The sequence below is a fragment of the Pezoporus flaviventris genome, unplaced genomic scaffold, assembly GCF_033815535.1.
Source record: "Pezoporus flaviventris isolate CSIRO_AGI_PZ_B2104156 unplaced genomic scaffold, CSIRO_AGI_Pfla_v1 ptg000001l, whole genome shotgun sequence".
In the NCBI taxonomy this organism is placed as follows: Eukaryota; Metazoa; Chordata; class Aves; order Psittaciformes; family Psittacidae; genus Pezoporus; species Pezoporus flaviventris.
Window position 1 is genome coordinate 32,748,690 of NW_026892549.1, and position 16,441 is coordinate 32,765,130.

The 16,441-nt window shown below is 34.6% G+C and overlaps 1 protein-coding gene across 47 annotated transcripts in view; it reads left to right on the top strand.

Moving 5' to 3' along the window:
- The window catches only part of KCNMA1 (potassium calcium-activated channel subfamily M alpha 1), a 491,027-nt gene that overhangs the window by 377,334 nt on the left and 97,252 nt on the right, over nucleotides 1-16,441 (top strand). For 31 of the 47 annotated variants that reach the window (XM_061450666.1, XM_061450643.1, XM_061450649.1 and 28 more), the window contains 2 exons: nucleotides 300-386; nucleotides 3,754-3,830. In XM_061450666.1, coding sequence (XP_061306650.1) covers nucleotides 300-386; nucleotides 3,754-3,830 — 164 coding nt within the window. Of the gene's footprint in view, nucleotides 1-299; nucleotides 387-3,753; nucleotides 3,831-7,318; nucleotides 7,328-13,379; nucleotides 13,554-16,441 lie in introns of all 47 variants that reach the window. The other 16 variants (XM_061450633.1, XM_061450693.1, XM_061450702.1 and 13 more) reach the window with 2 other exon arrangements.

Sequence of the window (16,441 nt, forward strand, 5' to 3'; positions counted from 1 at the left end):
CTGAGAGGCTTTGTTATTTTGTATAGTCTATATTTAAAGCAAAAACATAAGAAAACATATGTACACAGTTAAATGATGTGATAATAGGTGAAGACATGTGACTGTCTCAAGCTTAAGTTTTTGTAAAAAGCATGTACAACTGTTATTTGATTGGAAATTTCAAGGAAGAATGGCTTAAAATTTCCTTGCAGCCTTTCCTATCTAGTGGGTCCCCTATAAATAAAGGTATTTTGGAACATTCAGTTAAAAGTAATTTAAATTTATGGTTTTGTTGTTTTTGTTTTTGTTTCACTGAGCAGTATATTAATCAATCCTGGAAACCACGTCAAGATTCAAGAAGGTACTTTAGGATTCTTCATTGCAAGTGATGCCAAAGAAGTAAAAAGGTAATTAATATATTTTAATTTTTAAATTTAAACATCTAGGATTTAATTTCTGGTTTTGTTTCTTTGCATGTAAGCACCTAATTTTCATTAGTATCTGTTTAAAGATTCTCAGGGGGAACTGAGTTGCTACTGTAGTGAAGCAGCCATGCGTGCCACCCATTTTCTTAACTACAGCTCTAAATATCAAGGAAATTAAATAATTTTGCAGCAGATATGAAAAGAAATGAAGAAGGTTTTTTCTTTTCTGAGTCTTTCTAGAAAATATTTTGGTCTGATTTCTCTATAATTAATTAGTCTCAGTCAAATTACTTTGAGAGAGGACAGGGATTACAGTTTTGTCCAAGTTTCAGGTTTAGAGTACTTTTTATTTACATAGACTTAAGCAAATATTTGATGTGAGCAAACTACTCATTCCATAGCTTCATTACTAGAATAATATTTATTCTTTTGTAATTTTTCTTTACTGGAACTGCATATTCTATAACAATAAACCATAATAATAAATCAAACTACAACCATGCAGTATATCTCAACCACTGCCGACAATTTCAGAGGTTCATTGTGCTTGGCTGGGTTAGGTTTGGGTTGAATGAAAGGGGGGTTTATGCTATTCTATTTAGGACCAAATGTGTTTACTCTTGTTTATTAGAATTATGATAGGAATAAAAGAACAATGTGAGAAAATAACTTTTTAAAGAAATAATTATTCAATGTCTGTAAGATTAAGGGAATACTTGCAGCTGAGTGATTCCTCATAATTTCTAATTTTGTTGCACATTATATCAAGAATCTGATTTTTACTTGTTCTGCTTGAGCTTGATATTTTAACTAAATCCTTTACTTAGCATGATAAAGTATTCAGATGATGACCTATACAAAGTCCTAAGGTTTTTATAATTAAATTGCAGTGAAAATAATATTTAAGCAATGCATGTTTTCCATGAATATTTGAAGAAATTCAAAACATCAAAACAGTGAAATTGCTGAGATCTTGAATTCTATTTTTATTGTAAGAGCTAAGATAGTTTTGGGGTAGGTGAAACATACAGGAAAGCACAGGAGTGCTTCCGTCCTCTCATATTTCTAGCACCATCTTTGGAGTATTTGCAACCAGCATTGCCTCAGGTATGATGTCTTTCAGCACATAGCCCTTTTCCTCTCTGGTGCTTTTCTCCAGTTGAATATAGAGAGCTGTCTTCAAAGTCCTTTACTGAGGTGCTATCATTTTTTTTATTTTATCTTTTTTTTCCATTTCTAAGGCATTTTACACTTTCTATGAAATTATTTTAGACTGTAAGTAAAAATTACCCAGCATAGCATTTTTAACAGGGAGAAGTTCATGGAATCAAGAATTCAATAGAATGGTATGTGTTGGAAGGGAACGTAAAGATCATTCGGTCCCATCCCCCCTGCCGTAGGCAGGGACACCTTTCTCTAGACCAGGTTGCTCAAAGCCAGTTAATATGTTTGGAGAAATTTTATACATCACTGATCTGGCATGTTTTATCTAGTATCAAGCTGAAACAAAATTCCCAGTTCTCCTCTGCTTTTTGCCGAAAGCTTCATTTAGAAACTTGCTGCCTCCCTTAACACATTTCTTAGATGTTCTGTACAAAACAAATGATTATCAGATGTGCTTCAGCTAACAAAACCGGTATGAAAAATCTTGATTCCACCCTCTTGAGCTACGAATCAGAGTCAAAAAAATATTCTGAAGTTGAGGTCTTTTGGATGGGGAGGGGTGTTTGTGGAAATAAAGCCAATTAAACATATTATATACCAGAAATTTATTTTTTTCTGTTTTTTTGTTATATACTAATAGAGAAATTTCAACTCCTTTAAGCTTAAACTATTTATCAAATACATATTTCACAATGAAATATAACATGCAACGTTCAATTACTCTTTCTGCTAGAATTACTTTTGCATTTTTAGAACAGTAATTTCATATTAGAAACAATTATACCTAGAAACAATTATAACAAAGTTACATCTGTGGCAAACGCTGCCTTATTAATCTAAAAAGAATTAGTGGTTCTCCTAACTGAACTGCCAAATGCTGTGTTTATTCAGAGGATGTGTATTAATATTGTTTATTTTTCTTTTTATATTTTGGACTGTAGATTGTTCTGTTCCAGTGACCTCCCTACTGCTGTAGCCATCTAATAATCCAGTAGTGTCAGCAAAATTCATGGGTGGTTGCAGTGGTTGGTTCTTACTGACAATTTTTATTGAGAAGCCGTTCCTGCCAGTCAGAAGGGGTTGGGAAGGTAGTCATGGAGCTGACATAACCTGAATGTGAATAAGTGGAGGGAAATTTTCAGCAGTTAAAAAGTATGTTTAATTTGTTACGCCAGTAATCCTGGTAAACTGTAACTGTCCAGCTGGAGGCCAGCTGTGTGATCCTCATGAAGTGTGTCACAGCAGCCTTACATGACATTTTGACTTTGCAGGCATGATTAAACTCTCCTGTGGGCAGTCCGATGCATATTTACTATTTTGGAATTTTGTTTTAATCTTATATACAGTCAAATGTTTAACCTTTCTCACTTCCTTATTTCTCCTTGTGCTTCATCTAGTGGTGAGGCATTTGATACAAGGTTAGAAGTTCATAAGCAAAAATAATAAATGGAAACCTAGGTGGTTTATTATGTTGTTGTATATTTTTGTTTGTAATTTTGGCTTTTGTCTGTTCAGAATTTAAATGGTTCTGCTGTATTCAGATATGAAGGGTGGAAAAATAGCTTGAATCAAGATTATTCCAGTTTCATTTAGATGTTGCTTTATGAACTTGTTTTGAGTAGATTGTCTGTTTATGGTTTTGTTTGGCCTTTTGTTTTTTTTCTTTTTTTTTTTTTTTTTAAATGGCATATCTGACGTTACTGTCACATTGATACGGTTGCGATCTCTTCTTGTATCCAAAATGAAGTTCTACTTGTAGCCAGGCTGAACAATTGGCCCAGGGTGCTAGACAGTCTTTAAAAAAAGAAAAAAAAAATCTGGTATACCTATTTTGGTATATTCATTCAGTATATATATATGTGTACGTTAGTGACAAAATTCATTGGTTGCTCTTTTTTCTAAGATGAAAGACAAATGAACTGATACACTGTGTCATAATTATCATCTCCCAGTTACTTTTCAAATAGAAGTATATTAAAAGAAACACTAATTTGGAGTCTTATGCTTGAAATTAATGGTCTTGTAGCAAATATTTCCTTCTTTACATGTTTAAACCTTTTCAAAGATTAAGGAAATTAGTGCTGGCATGTTTCATTAATTTGGCACTGCAGCAAGAGGAAACATGGGACTAATTTCATTTATATGGATTAAGAAATGTGTCAGTATTTCCATTCTGTCTCTCTAGGGCATTTTTTTATTGCAAGGCCTGTCATGATGACATCACAGATCCCAAAAGGATAAAAAAATGTGGCTGCAAACGGCGTAAGTAATATTTCTATTACTCTCTTCCTCTCTTTTTCATGAACTGGTCAGCTTTGAAGAATCTATCTTTACATGTTTAAACCATGATACAGAAAAGCTAAGAAATACATGCACAGCAACGTAGTAAATCCCATTTGCATTTCTGAAGTCCATAAACTTTTATTATATTTTGCAACACTCACCTGTTTCTTCATTTAAAAGTCCATTAGGGTCCAAAGATAACAAAACCTGAAGAGATAAATCGAGCTAGATTGTGGAGGTTTCTGAGTTAAAAATGATGTAACAGTGAAGTTCTGTTCTCATTCATACCAGTGCTCCTTCTACCAGTGGCAGAGATCCATTAATTTCTGTAGTTTTCTATTTAGTGCAAAATTTTTGTCTTGCTGAATATGATTCTGTAAAAGAAGCTGTAGAATAATATTCAATCATGTAACTATTGAAACAATTATTATTGACATAAATGATCGATTTTACTGGAGGAGGGGATTGTCTGGAAAAAAAACTCAATATGAAGCTATTACATGTATCCTTTCAGAAGATTCCATAGTTGTAATGCTAATATTTTGTTTGGTTAAGTTCTTAGGGCAGCTTTTTAAATTGTTTGGAGAGGTTTGCATGAAGAAATAATTGAGTTTTGGAATTGAGATCAGACATCCCATCTGTATATTTATAAATGTATAGAAATTAACATTTTATCTATCTACACTTGAAAGGACTTTTTGCAGGAACTGTCTCAACCATGTTTTGGCCAAGGATGTGTTTGACTTATGAGTATTTGTAATACTGATATCAAAAGGATGTAGGGATCCATTTCTCAATAATTATGAATATTTGTGTGCATTCCATGGTATTCTGCTGTGAAAAAGGTCATTCAGTTCAAAAGTGCTGATTAGGTAAATTGAAAGATCTCAGAAGAGTTTGATCATGTGTATTTTACCATTACTTTTAGAAGAGAAATCTCTTATTTATAGATCCAGTCATAGTGTTATCACTGTACTGCCTTAGAGAATGAAAGCAAGCCTGAACCAGACATTCCTGCCTTTAAGGGATCCCTGAAATTGATGAATTCTTGAAAATTATTTTAAATAAGAAAAAAATATGTCACTGGAGGTTTTAAACAAATTCCTCTCACCCAGAAAAACAGGAGTACAGTTGAGAGAAAGCAGCTAAATCAGTGACATAAAATGGTATTTATTCTTCCGGTAGCCACAAGGAGAGCAAAGCACATGGAAAAGCATGCTGGATGTGGAAGGAATGTATGCATTGCCTAATATATTGGAAAAAATTGTTGAAGAACAGTCTATCAATGTGAGAATGTGATCTTTGAACTGCTGCAAAGCCAATAAGGCTGCTGAGTGAGTTCTGGTAAAGCCAGTTACAGGTGCCTTAGGGTGCCTGAAATTCTCAAACCCAATTATTTTTCCAAATTACCCAACAATTAAAAAGCAATAAATTTATACAGGTAACATATCAGATTCTAGGGAAAAAAAAAAATAAAAAATTTTTACTTGTATTTTCTCCTCCTTCACATACATATGCTTTTCACAAGTGCGCCTAAAAAAAAAAAAAAAAAAAATATTCCCAAAGATCTGTGGTTTTAATGCAAGATCAACACTTTTAACTGAAATCTGTTATAAGATAGGATTCAGAAATTCACAGTATAAAGGGCAAGAGCCCTTTATTGTACATTAAGGAAAATCAATGAAACCTCCTCAGTACTAGGAAATCAGGGAGAAAATAGTATCCTGTGACTCAGTGAACACAATGGATATATTACCAGCAGTAAGGCCATGGAGAGGTAAGAGTGACAATTTTTGGGTTTGGAAGTGTTCCAAACAGCATGGTCACATGTATCAGTCAAAAAAACGAAACGGTGTTGGAAAGATAAGAAACAAAATGATGGAATTAGTGAGGCAGAAGGAGGCGGCTCTCAAAGCTGCTGCAGTGAGCACTGAGCACTAAGAAGGGAATCCTCTGAGTCAGGTGAAAAACAGAAAAAAGTGGTAAGAGTAAAATCTTAAATTTCCCTTTCATTGTCTCCCCTGTCCCTCTCCCCCACCTGCATTCTCCCCTTTCTTTTCCTACATACACACATGGTCACAGATGCCATGATAGCTGGCAGCAATCACTGCGGCCGAGAAAGTCTTCCACTTAGAAGCATGCTCACAACTAATAAGAATAATTGTATTAGCAATAATACAATTGCTTTGCTTTTAAAGTTCTGTCAAAAAAAAAAAAAAAGAAAAATTTCAACAGTAATTAGTGATTTTTGTCTGTCAAATTTTGATGACAGTCTTGAAATCCCTTTCATTGGACTGATTTTTTTTTTTTGTTTTGTTGTTAAGGTAAGTCTTTGTGCAGTCTGTTATTCACATAGAATGTCTTTAGCTTTCAAATCGCTAATCACTTTTGAAAAATCTTAACTATGTTATCCTTCTGAAAGTTACACGAATCATTGGTCTTAAAAATGCAGTCTAACCAAAATAAAGCATAAATTGAGAAACTCTTTTGCTATTGAATTAGGAAACTGTCAACTGATACGTCAGCAGCTAATATGCGAGTTTGATTTTCGAAGACACTGCAAATAGTCATACGTGTGTATATGTAGTCCTATATGATAAATATATATTTTAATTAGTGAGTAACATAGCAATTAGAGGCAGCTGAATGTGGAAAATGTGTGAGATGAAATGAAAGTTTGTATGTAAAAATATTGACACAGGTGAAGTAAATGTGAAAGAAAACTTAATTATGTGGCATTAATTAATGCAGCTTCCTGTGACACTTGAAAAACACATTCTTTAATAATGCATCTGAGCTTGCACATCAATTTAGATACTGTTTGAACATTAGCTTGTGGTATTGTTGGGGTCTAAATCTGAGTCTGACCTACATAGCCATTTGTCCAAACCTGTTAGGCCTAATATTAATAATTCAGTGTAGATCAGTACATTTTTACAAGGCCGGGGAAAATTAAAGTAACCTTGTTTCCTTTTGCAGTTTTTCTGCCATCCATTTCTCCTTACCCTTACCACTCCCTGAATAACATATGAATGTTGATGTCACATTATCCAGAGAAGTGCTTGTGAGGAAATTTTATTCACAGATTGTTAATATTTTTTGTAATGTTTTCAATCTCTTTCCTATTCCATTTAACTGTAGTTTTTGCAGCAAGGGGCCTAATACATGTATATATTTATATAAAATGCAGCCACTTGGGGATGAAACATCTAAACTGGATGACCTACTCTTCCTGTTTCTTTCATTTTGTGCAACAGTTATGGTCTAATTCTCTATATATTTTTTCCAGTGACAGTGCTTGCTGTGATCGGTGGGTGTTGAACCCCGCAGGGAACATATATCAAGTGTACGTTGATGTGTTTGAAGGAATTTCTTGTAATCTGTGATCATTGACAAACTTTTGATTTATTTTTCCTCTTGCTGCCTTGGAACACGGCCCCTACTATATTTTAACTTCACACTGATAGTGATCTATTGTGAGTAAAAATGGGTTCCCTGTAGCCCAGAGTGCGGTCCAACCTGTCTTTCTAGCAGAGAGTATTTTTGTTCAGTATTTTGGTTCTTTTCTTTATTTATGTTGCATGTAGCAGTGACGTCATACCCACAAGTTTCTCATCGTTTACACCAATGGAGATTAGGGTGACGTTGAAGAAAATACAGCAGTTTTCCCCTCTTCCACCTTTTTGCCCCTTTTTTCCACAGCCTTATTTTTTTATCACTATTTGAAAATGAGATCTTGGCAATAGTATTTCCTTGAAATTACTCCAGCAATATCTCATGAATTTTTAGAGATACCAGTTAGGCTGGAGTAATTAACACTACAGCACTGTTTGCTGGGTTAAGTGCAACCCATTGTCAGACCTGCGTTCAATTCTTTTTGTACTTTGTCTTTTCCACTGCATAGCTAACACAAAAAGCAACACAGCAGTCTTTTACTTTCCTTATCTAACCTCTTTCTCCCTATTGGCAAAAAAAAAAAGAAAAAGAAATGAGATGGGGGGAAAGCCAGGCAATGATTTAAATGTGTGGCGAGCTTTTAACGTACAGACCTTATAGCTATCTTCAACAGGAAACAAGCTACAAGGATTGTTTTCCCCAGCATGCTTGTTTTGAAATTAATTGCATGAGTAGAGCCACACTGATTTTTCAGGACTTAAGATGTAAAGTTTTACATTATTACATATAAAATGTAAACTTTATAGACCACTTCATATCAACCTAAGTGATACCACTTTAAAGTGTACGGAATCTGTGAAGGCTCTCATCAGCCACTTCTAGTGCATACAATCACAATAATTTAAATAAACACAACATTTGGGACATGGAAAGAATTTGCTACTTAGAAATGTAAGCACTGCAAAGATGTACTGGTTATAGGGTAATGTTGGGATTTCATGAGCTAGTTCTTTCAAACAGTAAGAGAGATCAAATATTTCATACCTGCAGTGAAGCATTACTGTACCACATTGAGGCTGCTAACCGTAGTGTATAACTGCAGCTGTTCTAAATAAGTGAGGTTATGAAGTTTGTTGAACTTTTCAGCAGATATTCTAAACTTACTGTATGATAACACTTCAGGTCTTAATCAGGGTAGAGATATTTTTCCCTCTCAGCCGTACACACCATAGGATCTTGCAAAGAATCAAGGAAATCTTGACACTCCTGGAGATGCATGATAAAGTGCTAGCCATCTTGGAATTGAAATGGCCTTCATTATTACTATTTACTATTTATCTTATTGTGGTGCCTACAAACTGCACTACAGGGTTGAGACCCTCTTGTGGTAGAAGGCATTGAGAAATTTCTCAAAAGATCTGTTTTCAGCCAATAGAATGAAAAAGCAGAAATATGGGTCAGCACAGAAAAGCAGATTGTGAAACAGGTCAGCATGATAAGAATCAATAATAAACCAGAAAGAAACTAATATGTATGGATGAAATGATGACTCCTATTGACTTTGAGGCAAAATACTGGAAGTAATTTGGATTTATTTGGAGCAATATATTTATTTAAAACATGTTTCTGTGTTGAGGCCTTTCTGGACCAGAGACATTAGTTAAAATAGTATTAAATGAAGAAACAGAAGAGCACTTAATGCTAAGAGAGCATTAAAAAAGAAAAGGTCATGTAACTTTGACTTTTTTTTTTGCATTTCTCCAATAGCTTCAGTTTGTTCAGCAATGCAGTTACCTTTGAGAGTACACTGACTGAGAGTCTTCTGTAAGATAATGAAGGAAATGTCATGATCAGATTTTAAAATTAAAATGAACTGGTCTATAAACGTGCCATTACTTCAAAATGTGTGAGTAATTCTTATAGTTACTAAAATAGGGCAAAATTTCCACTCAAGTCACCTGCTGTTTCTACAGTTCTGACAAAGAACAGCACTTATATTAATTATAGACAGCAAGTAACAAATTGCCTTTGATTGCAAAAATTGCAAGATATTGAACAAGGTGACTTGGTGGTCTTGAAGTTGTCCATAAAAATTAAATTATGGAGAAATACCTTTGCCTGTTGTGCTAACAGAAAGTAACTTCTCACAAACAGGGTAAAGTATGCTGCTGTGCTTTTCAAGAAACTGTGTTGGGGAAAGGCCTTTCAGTATTTTAGTATTTCAGTCTCATGATGCTAATCAGCATTGCTAAGAGATGATCAAAATGGTCTGGTCGTCCTTTAATGCTGCTGATATTTTACACATAGCGTGTATCATGAGAACTCAATGCATTGAAATGACACTGTACATTTCAATTCTTAAGTGTAGTGGGGCCTTTTTTACCATCTGCTGGTCAAGAAACTTCCAGTTCTTGTTAACCGGCTGTTACCTCATAGAGAGCCACTAGATGTCCTCGGAGTTCTACTTTTTGTTCCCGTCGAGGTCACAAGGAAAACTGCTATAGCGATGGGTGGAATATGAGAATTGGGTAGACTATGGCTAGGAAAAAACGACAACAACAACAAAAAAACAAAGACAGAAACAAACAAACAAAAAATAAACAAAAAAAAACACACAAAAAAACAAGCAACCACAACCAAAACAATAAAACAAACAAACAAAGAAAGCCCACCAACCGCAACCAAACAGCAAAGATTAAGGGATACTTCTTTCTGCTTGCTGTAAAAACAAAAGGAGCTGTTCCTTGACATTTTAGGTACACAATAATCTGCAGTTTCCTTTGCTTATTTTTGCAGCTGGAAATATTTCCCGTTTCTGTTTGTGATCTCTAACTAGCACCTCTGATCCAGACAATTAGAAATTTTGACTGGACTTTTTGACATTTTTGAGAGCAGAAAGCAAGGTACTGCCAGAAGCTTAGGCATGTAAAGCACATTCCTTCCCTATTAAAATAGAAGGCTATTGCCTTCTAAGAAAAAAAGTTGTTAAAAGTATTTATTTGAAATTAATGGAAATTTTACTTTCCTTTTGCTCCTAGCAATCAGACTAGTTCATATAAGCCTTGTTTTGTCAGCAACTCATCTAAGTAGTCTGACTTCTGTATCACTGATAACTTCCCCTGATATTTTTACTAATTCATTTTACAAATGTTGTCGGATTGTCACCATACTAAGTAGAAGGATCTAATCTTCCTTTTTTTTTTTTTTTTTTTTTCCATTTATCATTCCTTTAAAAATAGGGAAGTAATTTTCTTTATGTCCCAACTTACATTTTCAGTAGTTGCAAGTAACAGTTCTATTTAACATCCACAACATGTCTAGGAATAGAAATGAGTTGATTCTTACGCAGGTGCTACAGGTGTCAAATGAGTCTAACACCCATCCTGAGGCTGTTCTTAAGGTCCCCCTGTCTGTCTGATGATTCCCATTTTTTTGTTAGTGTTTATAGAACTTTTGTAGGAAACGGTATGTGTGTGGCTGAACCATTTAAAATCATTTCTGTCTTGTCTTTGATCTTGTCAATAGTCATCCCTACTAATCCATGTTTTGTTTTATTTAAAAGTAAATAAGTATTGTATCTGGTATGAATGTTAAAATGACTGTATAAAAGGAATGAATAGTAACAGCATGTTTTTGGTTTTGGATTTTTTTATTTTTTTTTTTCAAAAATGTATTGCTCTGATATGCAGTTGCTTATATACTGGTTGAAACCCTTATAGCAAGTCCTTTCTGCTAATTATATTTCCAGGTCCAAGCCTGTTTTGTGCATGTTAATGATTTGAAATATTAAAATGATGCATGATTTCCAGAACAACTGATAATAATAATTATTAAACAGTCCCTGAAAGGGCATTGCTTTTGAGAAGTGCTATGGAGTCCTTCCCCTGTTGAACAGAAAGGGCTTAAATTTCCCACTTCATTGGTTTAAGTCTGATGAAAATGGTACTAAAAGTTTTCCTCCCAACCCTCTTTTCCTTTAAGGATAATTTCTTCTAATTTTTGTAAATGCATCCTATCCTATTATTGACTGTTGACAAGATATGGCTACAAGTAATGAAAAACAGGGACTGTTACTAACCAACGATATAGTTGAGAATTTCTGAGCAGTGTGTTTTGCTACAGCATTTGATTGGAAAAAGTCCTTCAAAACAGCTATAATTAAAACAAAATGGGCCTGCATTTTACCTCACCTACTGTTACCGGGTCTCACAAATGCCTGTTATTTTTTCTTCATTTCCTTAAAGTGAAACTAATGAAATAGTCATAGTGGAAAGACTTACACTTTTTGGTAACATATTTCACTTTTCTTTTTCTACCCAACTTTTCAATTTTAAAGAATGTGTTGGGAAGAGTTAGACGGAGGGAAAACATGGGAAAACAAATGCTGTTTTGAATTTTCTGTGTAGTTTGAATGTGTATGCATCAAAAGCTGCAGTGGAAACCTTCTTTCTAAAGCCAAGCTCTGAGGAATGATGTACCATGCAATGAACAAGCCTGATGCTGCATGATGACTTTCTGAACAGCTGTAAGATAACTCTACTAGGATGCTAAAAGAACATGGCATTAGTCATGTGAGCAAAGTTTTAGACGAATGGAGTCGCTGCTGAAGAGATCACTCATTCATCTCCCTCAATGCCTGTTTTTCACAATCATAATGTTACCCTTGCTTGACAAATATACTGTATGGCAAGTCATCAAGGCCTTAGAACAACAGGACTTGACCCATTTCAGAGATTTCAATCCTTCTTCCCTGGTGACTGTGGCATTAAGAAACTGGGAAAAAAAAAAAAAGAAGGAATAAAAAAAAAATATTTTTAATTTTATGTCATTACCATAATGCAAAAAGACAACCTAAACTGAAGGTACAGGCCAGAGAAACATTACCTTTGTTCTACATTTGCTTTTAAGGTTTTGTTTTTGCCTGTCAGTGTTCTGTTTTGTTTTTAGTACAACTGAGTCAGTTCAATCTAAACCATTACCAAAAGTGTTGGTTCAGTGCAACATGTGAAACAATCTAAGTGGCCTTTGCACTTCTTCAGACTAAACAAACCTGTGATTCAGGTAACACAAAATTGCACAGTGGTAGTTAAACATGCATTTATAAAGTAGGATGCTGTACATTTCTAAAAATATGTAACAAGGACATTCAGATGACTGAAGGATAAAAATATTCTATTCTAAACTGGCACTCCCTTTGGATTTAGCCCCTAATGCTGTATTCAGTTATTTGGTTTGTAATATACCTATGCATCCAGAGCAGAAAACATGCCAATGATTGGTTCAACGTGTTTCAGTGGACCAATGCTCTGTGTGCTTTTGGTGATGCCTTATTTGTGAACTGATTTTAATGTCAAGCATATTTATCATTATTAGTTGTGTCTCTTATATGGGCAAATTTTAGTATGCTGTCATCAGTTAATTTGAATTCCTGAAGATACAATGTATTTTTCAGAAAAATTTATGAACATTTTGTAACTCTTTAGTAATGTGTAATTTACTGCAATAAAGGAGTTCCCTGGCACAGTTTAATACAGAAAAATGATTAGCATATGTTTAAGAATAGATATATTTATATATATGTATCTATGTGTGTAATGTATATGTGCGTGTGAGTGTGTGTATGTAAGAATATATGTGTATGTGTGCTTTTGTATGTGTATACATACATATATATATATATATATATATACAGTTTAATTTTTACAGGAAGCAGGATAGGTCAAAAATATCTAATGGATAAGCAACTTCAGAATTTTGCTTTCATTTTTAGCCCAGTAGTATTAATTGTGCCAAGGGAAAAATATATCCTTAGGATTCTGGATTCTCTGCTCTTACTATGTTCTTTTTTGATCCAAACACTTGACTGTAAACAGTTACTCTTCCCCATGTCTGCGGTCACCTTATAACACTGAACAGAAATAAAGAACAATTTATCTTTTGCCCTACTTTTAATGTACAGCCAAAGTGTTATCAATAATCTCATTGCATTTTTTTTTCCTGGGTCAAGACTGTTAACAAAAACTAAGGCCTGTATTAAATCCCTTAAATTACCTTCCAGCTGCCTTGTTATATCTATAACCTTGCCATTAACCTGCTGCTCTTCCTCTCCTCCCATCCAACACATGGTTATAGCCAAGATGTCCATCTACAAGAGAATGAAACTGGCATGTTGTTTTGATTGCGGACGCTCTGAGCGTGACTGCTCTTGCATGTCAGGCAGTGTACATAGTAACATGGACACCCTTGAGAGAGCCTTCCCACTTTCTTCTGTCTCTGTTAATGATTGCTCCACCAGTTTACGTGCCTGTAAGTTCAACACCAACACATGCTGTTCCATGTCTGTGGTGTCTGTGATATCATCCCCGTCTTGTGTCGTGCATCATAGTTCTGTGAGTTTTACTGGGCTGATGCTTGTTAAAAGAGTCAAACCCAAATTTTAATATAACTCCGTATTCATATTTCTGTTTTATTTTTAATACAAAACTGTAATTCGTTACTTTGCTTTGTGTGCTCTTTATGAAGCATGCTGTTGGAATAGCATGCAGGACCGTAGTAGTGCAATCTGGTGACATCTTTTTTATTTAATTCATACAAAATAAATTGTCATTAATTATGTAATAAGTGCTGCTGTGGTGGAACAGGCCTGTATTTAAATCTGTGATGAGTGCTAAGTGAACAGCTATAATAGTGCTGGCACTAGAATGGCATAAAATAGGCAGTGAATAAACATACAGGATACAACTTAGCTGAACTGTAGTATCTGGAGTTCTATTCTAGACTGCTGCCATTATCTTCAGTTTTGTTTGTAACCCTTCATTCTCAATAAGACAAGAGCTTCCATCTGACACTGAAAACACAGAAATCATTGCATAAATGGTTGTACTTTTTATAGTATCTTTTTTAGAAGGGCTAGTCTGATGCAAACTTCCTGATGCAAACTTTTTGAAATTAACTGTAGAATCTGTCCCATAGGACAGTACCATTCTGGAATATGCCCTAAAAGCTATTCTGAAAGATCAGAGTTGAGAGGAAGAAGAGAACTTGGAAAAACTCTGTGTAACTATTAGTTCTTTGGGCAAATGTTAGGGATTCCAAAGTTTAATTTATCAGTGTAATGTCAACAATTGAGGAACACTGTTAATTAAAATGGTTAATTTTTTATTATTATTTTATTTTATTGTCATCTTTAGATATTCAGAATAGGCAAAACTAGGCCTTGGGACAGGAGCTATTTTCCTTTCCCTACCCAAATGACAAAAAAACCCTGTAACATTATTCAGATACATATATAAAGAGTATTAGGCGATTTTATCAGGAAGCATTTTTACAAGTCAGCGCAGATAAAAAAGCCTTTCACTACTAAGAGTATAATGAAGTTAGTAGATTATGCATCTGGTTGCCTTTTGATACCATATGTGTACTGCAGCATATAGTTCAAGTGGTGAAGGACTTTGCTTTAACTATTTTGAAATTTGAACTATTTTTCCCGACACAAATTTGGAGTATGTAACAATACTATGATTCTTGTTAGCATTTTTCATCTGAAGACTGTGTCCATTAAGCTGCTTGTAATAGGATTTCTTAGAAATTTTACCAGAAATCGTCTAAGTGTATAAGCCTTCTGAATGTCCTTTCTATCTACTTGGTGGCAGCTCATGTATCACCTCAGGGGAAATTGTTCACAGTTTAAGTCTTATTTTGAGTTACAGGAGTTTTTATCCTTTAGAAGCACCTTTATCAGAGTAAAATATAGCAAAACAAATTTTGTTAAGAAAAGTGTATAAGAAACCTTCCTGGATTAAGAATTACTGCAGGCAGTGTTACTTACACAGCCTAACAGCCTCAGTAACACAGTGCCTGGTATAGTTTGCATTAATACAGACTAGTACAGAGAGTATGTTCTTGGATCCCAGCACTGGTGTTAACAGCAACCAGAGCAGGCTAAATGAATATGTCCCCTACAAATGGGTAAAATTTCTGCCATTAGCACTGTTTGGCAAGGAAAGAAAACCGTAATTTGTAGGTTTACCATAGCTTTCAAGTTCACTTAAGACTCTTCAGAGGTAGATAAAATAAACATTTTTGATTGTGTTGCCTGCTGAGCCAGAAACCACCACAATAATGTAGTAATTTCCACCAAAGAACAATGCTTTAGGGAAACACGTTAGATCTATGTTATATTTTGAAGGATAAGTGATATTGACAGCCTTGAGGATTTTTAGCATGTATCTTTCAAGGGCCTTTTCCCTCCTTCATCACTTCATCAAATCAAAACAGATCTCACTCTTCCCCTTGTGAGACTAGTCACCTTTGACTGTTAATAATAAGCACAAAAATCAATACCAATTCACAGTCTTTGCAAAGCAGCATAAGCCTTTCTTTTCCAATTAAAAAAGATATATATACACACATGCAACGTTTCACTGGCAAGGCTTCAATAGAAATCAGTGTGTTTTCTTTGCATTGTACAGGGGTCTTATGATGCCCATCTTGACAGAGCTAGTTAACTCAAAAGAATGGTGGTGAGAGTCAGCTTTTCATTAAATATGAGCAGATGTGAAATGTAGAGTGTTTGACAATTAGAAATGGCAGCAGCAGGGCCCCAGAATCAAAGTGAGGTCAGATTGGTGGATCAGATTACCTCTCTTACATTCTTTAGTTGTTCTGAAAATCATTTTGAATTAGTGTCAGTGGAGCCATGATGGGTTTTGCCCTTTGTCTTTTATTCTAGGACTGTATTGTTTCCCCAGACACTCATTAAAGGTCATTATACTATTACAGGGCTTGGTTTGGTCGTGGTGCCCCAGTTGGGCTGGCTTGCTTCTACAATTGCTTAATGCATTTCTTTCTTTTCTCCTTTTTTTTTTCTTTTTTTTTCTTTTTTTAACTTTTGGTTATAAAAGCAGGCTTTTTTTTTTCCAAGGTAAATTAAATCACAGACCATTGTAGGAAACTTCTAGAAACAATGAGTAACTTTTGTAAGAATTAATGCTGTTTATAAGAATCTGATGTCAAGTAGAAAATATCAATTTATATATTCAATGTTGTACACAGAATTTAGTGTACTAATTGTATAATATGTAGAGAAAGTAACACTTTCAGTATGTTTTCCACCATGGGTACGTTTCTCTGTATTTTATTGTTGTCTGCACTTCCAGGAAATGAAAATCGTATTTTGAATAAATATAATCACA